A 7,946-nucleotide genomic window follows, 5' to 3' on the forward strand; every position below is an offset into this window, starting at 1 on the left:
CCTGGGGAGCAAGCAGGCAAGCGCTCCCCTGCTTGGACCGAGGCTGCCCGCCGGCCTCCTCCAGAAGCCGAGCGCCAGCGCCGCGCTCCCACTCCAGCCCCTGGACTCGGGGCGAGAAGGACGAGCCGAGTCGGGCCGGCCAGCTCTCTCCCACCCTTGCCGCCCAGCACCGAGGGCGGGTCGAGGCCAGGCCCCAAGGCCGCGGGGACGCCCCCCGCCCGAGGAGCGGCTCTAGCTGCCCCCGCGGCCTTCGCGAACCGGACGCGCGCGCCGAGAGGGGACGCGGCCCAGCAGAGAGGCCGCCCGGGCCCAGAACCAGCCAACCGGCCGGGCCGAGGCTGTCAGGCCGGCCAGGGCACGCCGGCGCCGGCGGCGGGGCCTGCCCGTCGTCCCCGGGCCGCCGCGCGCTAGACGAACGCACGTGCGTACTCCAGACAAAGCGGCGGGCGCGGCGCGGGACCGGAGCCCTGCTCCAGACACAGACGCGCGGTGGGCCCGCCTGCCCTGGACCGGCCAGAGGCGCCTAGGCGCGGCTCTCCCAGCGCCCCGACCCAGCCGGGCGGAGAGGAGGGGCCGTGGGCGCTAAGCGCCCAGGACGTGTCTTCCCCCTAATTAGCCGAGGAGCGTCCGGTCCCGAGGCCGGGTACAGCCAGGTCCACACGGCTGCCCACCGCTCAGAGAATCGGGACGGCCGAGGTCGGAGGGCTCGGCTCCCGCAGCCCGCCTGGGGGCGGGTGGGGGCGCTCCGCGTCCGTGCGGACCGGGCCGCTGGCCACCTGCGGCCGCTTCTCTAGGGGCCGGCCCCGCGCCGCCGCGGCCCCTTTGTCCGCCAGCCCGGCTCCGCTCTCGGCTCCCACGAATAAGCCACGCGGGAGCCAGGCGGTTTGCCCGCGGATCCTTCCCCTTCACTCCCAAACGGGGGCTCCCCGGAGGTGCCAGGCCGCCCAGCCCGGGGCTGCGACGCGGAGGCCGCGCGGCGGGGAGGCCGGTCCCGGTGGCCTGCCCCCGGGGACGCCGCGCCCCGCGCCCTGCGCGCCTCCCGGCTCGACTCTGAGCCAGGGACCCAGCAAATCAGAGGCCGTGTAGAGCAGTTTTTGACTGGAAGTAGAGTGTATTTATTTGCAGCAATCCTTTAACAATGATCAAATTTTGACAACAAGCAACAGCAATTACTGCTAAGTGTTGCCTCTAGATCGGAGCGGCAGATAGCAGGAAACTGTATTATCTCCAAAACAAACGGAAAGGCCCTGAAAGTCTGTAATCAAATCGCCATCTCCCCGAAGTCTGATTGACAGGGCAGATCACCCTAAGATAAGGAATTTATTACATTTCCTGGGTTATTTACAAAAGGAGGGGGCCGGCGGACTGCCCCGTAGGTTTAACTGTAAATTAACAAGAAAAATGGGACTGAAAAGAAACCACCTGAACTAAAATGCCCTGCTTCCTGCTCCTTCCTTCTTGTTATTGCTTTAAATCTTTTCCCAAAAAATAATTGTTCTACAAACATATCTTCTAAAATAGTTTCCCAAAGATTAAATATCCCTTTCCAACCCGCAGTACATTAAAATAAAAATCAATCCTACATTAGACATGAAGGATTGTAGATGTGGATGAGTTATATACACACATTTAAAAGCTGGGGTTTTTTTCCCCTTCATAAAAAGGAGTGAAATTAACAGGAAGAAAATTCATCCAGCATTTGGCTCACAGGGATGTCTGATAAGTACGACAGATTTTTAAGTGATACACAAATGTGTATCTGAAGGCACAGCTACCTCTCCACACACAGGTATCACCGTGGTGAGACTGCTGCTGATTCATGGGCTTGAAATTTCCAAATCCTGTTGTCATTACTGAGAAAATGCGTTTGTGTATATGCCAACTCAGATATGTTTAGGAAAATCTCTTTTTACTAGCCACAAAGCAAGCTGACTATATAGTACTTTTGCAGAAGATGCTGCAGGAAAAAAATAAATCTAAACAAAAAGAGACTTATGCGTGTAATTTGACCAGGAATAGTCAGAAGTTGTCTCTACTTTTTTTTTCAGAGATTTAGGAGGAGAATTGGTAATTTCTAGTGTTTTAATCTCTGAAATCTTTTTCTCTCATAAGAATTAAGGCTGTATTAAAGTATCCAGACATATAGGTCTCATTCAAACTGAATGGTAATTTATTAATAAACAATGAATATGCTCAACAAAGAGAAAGCAAAGATGATAGAATAAGATTAATACAGTTTCCCTTTTCATAATCAAAAAAGCACAATTAAAAGTTTCAGGCAATTTAACGTCAGGTTTTGGAAACACTTTCTGGCGTTTGGTCCACGGACATCCAACTACAAATTAAAAATAAATTACTATGTTGCAATTTACATTTTAAAACAAGTCCAGGAATAAAAAGAAAGCGGTTTCCATGTATGGGGGACTTCCTCCCTCCTTTCAATAGAGGATAAAATAATATCTTACAGGTGAGAGGGCAAGGGACAGGGCAGGAGGAGGAGAGGTGTTCTCTAAAAAGAAGAAGAAACTTACGTGTTATCTGGAGTAACACTGTCCTTTAACAAACCATGACTCTGCTGTCTCTGTACAAAACAGTTTACGGTTCTGTTTATTTAGATAAAGCCAAGTGGAGGTGGCTCCGAATCCATCTTCTAAGAGAAGAAAGCCTTTTCTTCATGCTGGTGACTTGAAAGTGTGGAGGGCTTCTGTTTGCTGGTTTGGTGGACGTTTTACGGACTGGGTTTTTGGTTTCGCTTTTGTGCCGAGGGTCCTTTTGGCTGCTCCTGCTCCGGGGTTCGGTTCGGTCCGGCTGGGAGGCAGCCGGGGCGGAGGCGGGGGTCAAAACTTGCTGCAGTCGTAGACGAAGGCCCCGGACGTGCGGTAGAGGGGCTGGCCAGAAGGGAAGGCCATCTGACAGCTGCTGCTCCCGTTTACCGGCGAGTTGTTCAGGCCGATCCGCTGCGACTCGAACATCTCCCGCACCGAGTGGAAGTTCTGCTGCTGGCCCGGGTAGCCCGCGGCCGCCGCCGCCGCGCTGGCCAGGTGGCCCAGGTCCCCGCCCGCCTGGTTCAGGTACCACGAGGCCAGGCGGCCTTGGTGGGCCGCGGCGTGGTGGCCGGCCTCCTGACCGCCGCCGCCATGGCCCAGGGACGAGGAGCTGCTGCTGGTGGCCGGGGGCAGGGAGTAGTCGGGCAGGGGGTCGTCCACCGAGGAGCCTCCGGCGCCCGCGGGCGCGCCCTGCACGTGGCCGCCGCGCTCCCCGGCCGCGTACAGGCTCATGGCCTGCAGGTTACAGTGGTAGGTCCCGGCGCCCCCCGCCCCGCCGCCCCCGCCCGCGCCGCCCGCGCCGCCCGCGCCGGGGCTCTGGCTGCAGGGCGAGCCGTACAGCGAGCTCTGGCCCGGCGAGTAGGCGCCGAGCGCCAGCGGGGGCGCGAGGCCCGCGCGCGAGGACGCGGCGGCCGGGGCCAGGAGGCCGGATCCCAGCTCGGCGGCCGCGCCCTGCGGCGACCCCCGCAGCGACGTCATGATGTTGTCCACGCTGAAGCCCTGGCTGTGCGCGGGCGCGGGCGGCGGGCCGGGCTCCGCGCCGTCCAGGCTCAGCGGCCGCGCCGCCGGCAGGCCGCCGGGGGGGCTGCCCCCGCTGGACAGGCTGCTGCTGCTGCTGTCGGGGCTTTCGATTTTGGGCACCGCGGCGGCGCCGGCGCTGCCGCTGCCCAGGGCGGCGGCCGGGGACAGGGGCTGGGGCGGCGAGGGGCACGTACCGTTCTCGGTCTTGATGTCCTGGATGCGCACGGGCGGGGGCTGCGCCCCGGGCGGCGCGCCGTCGGCCTGCTCGGGGGGCGCGGGTGCGGGTTGGCGGCCGGCCGGCGGCGGCGGCGGCGGCTCTTTGAGGTGCAGCCGGTCCTTCTCCTCCTTGTCCTTCACGGCGTCCTTCTTCTTGAAGCGCCGCCGCCTCCGCAGGAAGCTGCCGTTCTCGAACATGTTGTAGGAGTCCGGGTCGAGCGTCCAGTAGCTGCCCTTGCCTGGCTTCTTGTCGTCGCGCGGCACCTTGACGAAGCACTCGTTGAGCGAGAGATTGTGGCGGATGCTGTTCTGCCAGCCCTGCTTGTTGTCCCGGTAGAAGGGGAAGCGGTCCATGATGAACTGGTAGATGCCGTTCAGGGTGATCTTCTTGTCCGGCGCGTTCTGGATGGCCATGGTGATGAGCGCGATGTAGCTGTAGGGCGGCTTCACCATGTCCTTGGGCTGCGGCTGCGGCGTGTAGGGCCCGTAGGCGCGGGCCATGCCGCCCGGGTACTGCTCGGCGTGCGCCGGGTGCGAGTACACGCTCATGGGGGCCGGCATGGCCGTGTAGCCGCCCCCTGCCGCCGCCGCCGCCGCGCGGTAGTAGCTCTGCTCGCCGCCGAGGTAGGGCACCACTCCCAGGGAGTTGGGGCTGGACACGGAGTAGCGCGCCTGCATGGCCCCGCTCGCCGCCGCCGCCGCCGCCGCCCCCCGCCCTCGCCGGGCCGGCAGCCCAGTCCGAGTCCGGGCCCGCGGGCTGGTGCCGGGCCGCCGCCTCCCCTACGCGCGCCCGGCTCCGGGGAGCCTCGGGCCGGCAGAGAGGGCCGGACGAGGACGCGGCCGATGGCCTGGATCGCGCGCCGCGGCTTCCCGGCGGGAGCGGGAGCGCGGAGCCCGGGCTGGAAAACAAGCCGAAGCCCGGCCCGCCGAGCCGCCTGCGCCTCGCGGAGGCTGAGCCCCAGCCGCCGGCGGGGCGGCCAGAGGAGCGGGCGGGGGCAGCGCGCCGGCCCCGGCCCGGGCCGCGTCACCTTTCTCAGTCTCTCGCGCGCCAGCCGCTTAAGGAAGCATTGGGAAAACTCCTGAACTTTTGAGCATCCGTCACCCAGGCGAGGACTTTTTTACGCAGTTACATTTTTTCCGGGCCGCGGGGCCCCGCCCCGTCCCGGCGGCGGCGGCCAATGGGAGGCGGGAACGCCTCCGAAGGAGCCGGAGGCCGAGCGGGCCGGCCCGCGCCCCGCCGCGGAGGACCGCGGGCTGACCACACGCGCGCCGGCCCGCCTGCCCCGCGCTCGCTCGCGCCCCTGCCCGCACCCCCGCTGGCGCCCTCGGCCGTGGGCCCCCGCGCCTGCCAGCCGCGCAGGGCCCTTTCCCCGCCCTGGGCCCTACTTTGGACGTCCATTGTTCCCGCGGCCCGGCCGGGCCCTCCGGTCCCCGCGCAGACCCTTCCTCGTCCGCTGCTCCCGGATGTCACGGCGTCCTGGGGCCCCGACTCTCCCATTCTCGCAATCCCAGGCACCTCCTCGCCGACCCGGCGCCGGCGCCGGGGTTTCCCGGGCCGCTCCCCCCCCTCCCCTCCCCCCTCCCCTCCCCCCTCCCCTCCCCCCCTCCCCTCCCCCCTCCCCCCTCCCCTCCCCCCTCCCAGTCCTCCCTACTCTCCCCCATCTGTCCCCCCTCCACTATTCTCCCCTGCTCCCCCCACACTCTCCCTCCCCTATTCTCCCTATTCTCCCCCTATTCTCCCCTCCACTATTCTCCCCTCCCCTATTCTCCCTCCCCATTCTCACCTATTCTCCCACACTCTTCCCTCCCCTACACTCTCCCCTACACTCTCTCCCCTCCCCTATTCTCCCCTCCCCTATTCTCCCCTCCCCTATTCTCCCCTCCCCTATTCTCCCCTCCCCTATTCTCCCCTCTCCTCCACTCCTGATCACCAGTCTCCCGGGTTCCCAGAAGTCCCCAGTCCCCCCCACCTGGAAGTTCTCCAGTCATGAGCAAGGTTACAAAAAGGCACAGTTCTGAGTCCGAAAGCAGGGCTGCCGCTATTCTGTTCTGGGTGGGAGCAGGGTTGTTGCTCCTACCTCACTTTCCTGGACCCCTCCCCAGTAGAAACAAGGGAGTGGGACGTGGGGCCTTGCCAAGAGCTCGGGGCTGCGTTGGCGGTGAGGGTCTGCCGCGGGCGCTCCTGGAGCCTGTGCGTCCCTGGGCTCCTCTGGGGGTTCTCGACACGGCCTCCTCTGGGGGAGGCCGGCACCCTTCGGCCCAGAGGAGGGTTCGGGCTGTGAACAAAGTGAGGAGGGCGGGTGGTGAGGAGTAAAGACGGCCACCTCCCTCCCCGCCCTGCGTGGCTCCTGCCTGCAGAGATAGCGGATTGATGGGGTGGAGGGGGACGTTCAGAATCACACCTGCAGGGCCCTGGAGGGTCCGGGGGACCCCTAGACTTGCTGCTTCTGTGTCTGGGATGAAAAGCAGGGAAGAGCCGGCCTCCGGGACTGCGGGGCTTTCTGCGCTTTGGCCAACCCGGTGCGGCCCTCTGGGCCCTCTCCTGAGGAACTGCGAGCCTCTGAAGAGCCGCCGTGCGCCCCTCACACCTCCACCCCCGGTTCCGGACAGTCTCGAACTGCGAGGACGTGTCCGGAGCCCTTTAGCTTCCCGGCTCGAGTCTGGCTTCCTGCACAGCCCCAGCCACAGCTGCGCTCCTTGTCAGGGCGCGGGCCTGTGTGGTAAACCTTTGGGTTTCCGAGTGGGCCCTGACGCAGAGAAACCCGGGTATCTGCTCCCCCCGAGCCGGCGGTGCCGCCCCGAAGCCCGGCTCCCAGCGCCGCGCGGCCTGCAGAGCGCCTGGGCCGCTCCGGCCTGCTTCCCGGGCCCCCACCAGGCCGCGTCTCCGCCGCCCCGAGAACCCCTGAATTAGGGGCAGAGGCTCGATGCTCCTGGGCACCCAGTGGGCAAGAGGCGCAGCCACGAGACCGAACAGTGCGTTGGAGTCCAGGACCCTCCCGCATCCCGCCGGAACCCGCCGCCTCGACCGAGGCCTTGTGGGCGCCCTGGCTTCAGAGCAGCCTGGAGGCCGAGGAAGTCAGCGGTCGCCCCGAACGCCTTGGCCTCTGGCGACTTCGGCCTTTGAACTGCGTTTCCACCGCTCGCGGCGCGCAGGCACCAACGCGGCCATGGAGACTCGCCGGTTTCCCGGCGCGGGGACCCGCAGCTCATGCGGGAGCCGTGGTGCGCGCTGCCCGGCCCGCGCGGCCTCTCTGCTCCCTGCTCCGAGGCCCGAGAGGTGGAAAGAGCTCCTTAGGTAAACTGCAAATCCGACAGCCGGCAGTCCTGGGCCGCTTCGGGGATGAAAGTGGCCGTTGTGAAATAAGTTTCTGGCGCGCGGGGGAAAAGGAGGGTGCAGTTTACGAAGATCAACTTTCCCCTGGCCAAGCTCTGGATATTCGCCAGGAAAAGATATTTGCGTTTGTGTTTTATAAGCTTCCTCGGAAGCAAACCTCCACTAAACGGCTTGACTGTATTTCAAGTACTTGACTTATGTTATTATTGTCGGTGGTGGTATGTGGACACGAAGGCGCAGAAATGAAGTCTTCAGGGAATGGGGTGAAGTTTTTATTTTCGGCTAGGGTTTCTGATGCCCCTTGCATAGTTCAGTCACTGTCCCCATGACCTTAACTGGCAGAAATGCCTTCGCAGGAAACCTTCGCTGTTTTTCTGACACCTCGCGGCTGTGACCTGAAGGTCCGCGGGCGACAGCGATAATGGATGTGTTTCCTCGGACGGTCGCTGACCTTCCCGGCCCCATCCCTTCCTTGACCCGCCGGCGGGGAGGAGGGGGAATCACAATTCCTGGACCCCTAGAAGGGGGTCTTAGCTCTGGGGAGGGGCGTCACAGCCTTCCCCAAAACAGGACTCCCGAGCCCTCCGCTGGAAGAGCTTGAGGAAGGGAGAGGGGGCGGGCCCTGCAGGAAATGCCCAACTGGGACCCGGTGATACCGCAGGAAGAGGGGGGAGGGGTGATCCCCGCCGGGCACCGGGAGCTGGGGGGCGGCTTCTTTTCGTGTCGTGATAAAGGGAATAGGGATCCGGGAGGGGGCAGGGATCCCCAGCCCAGAAAAGGATTCCCAAGGGGCTGTGAGTTCAGCCCAAGTTCCTGGCATTGTCCTTCAG

General features: G+C 63.8%; 1 protein-coding gene across 1 annotated transcript; it reads right to left on the reverse strand.

The window, feature by feature from the left end:
* Positions 1-1,091: 1,091 nt before the first annotated feature.
* FOXC1 (forkhead box C1) lies at positions 1,092-4,608 on the reverse strand. Its single transcript, XM_043908679.1, has one exon. The coding sequence runs from the start codon at positions 4,458-4,460 to the stop codon at positions 2,838-2,840; it is 1,623 nt and encodes a 540-aa protein (XP_043764614.1). The 5' UTR covers positions 4,461-4,608; the 3' UTR covers positions 1,092-2,837.
* Positions 4,609-7,946: the final 3,338 nt, after the last annotated feature.

This window comes from Cervus elaphus, chromosome 7, assembly GCF_910594005.1.
Source record: "Cervus elaphus chromosome 7, mCerEla1.1, whole genome shotgun sequence".
In the NCBI taxonomy this organism is placed as follows: domain Eukaryota; kingdom Metazoa; phylum Chordata; class Mammalia; order Artiodactyla; family Cervidae; genus Cervus; species Cervus elaphus.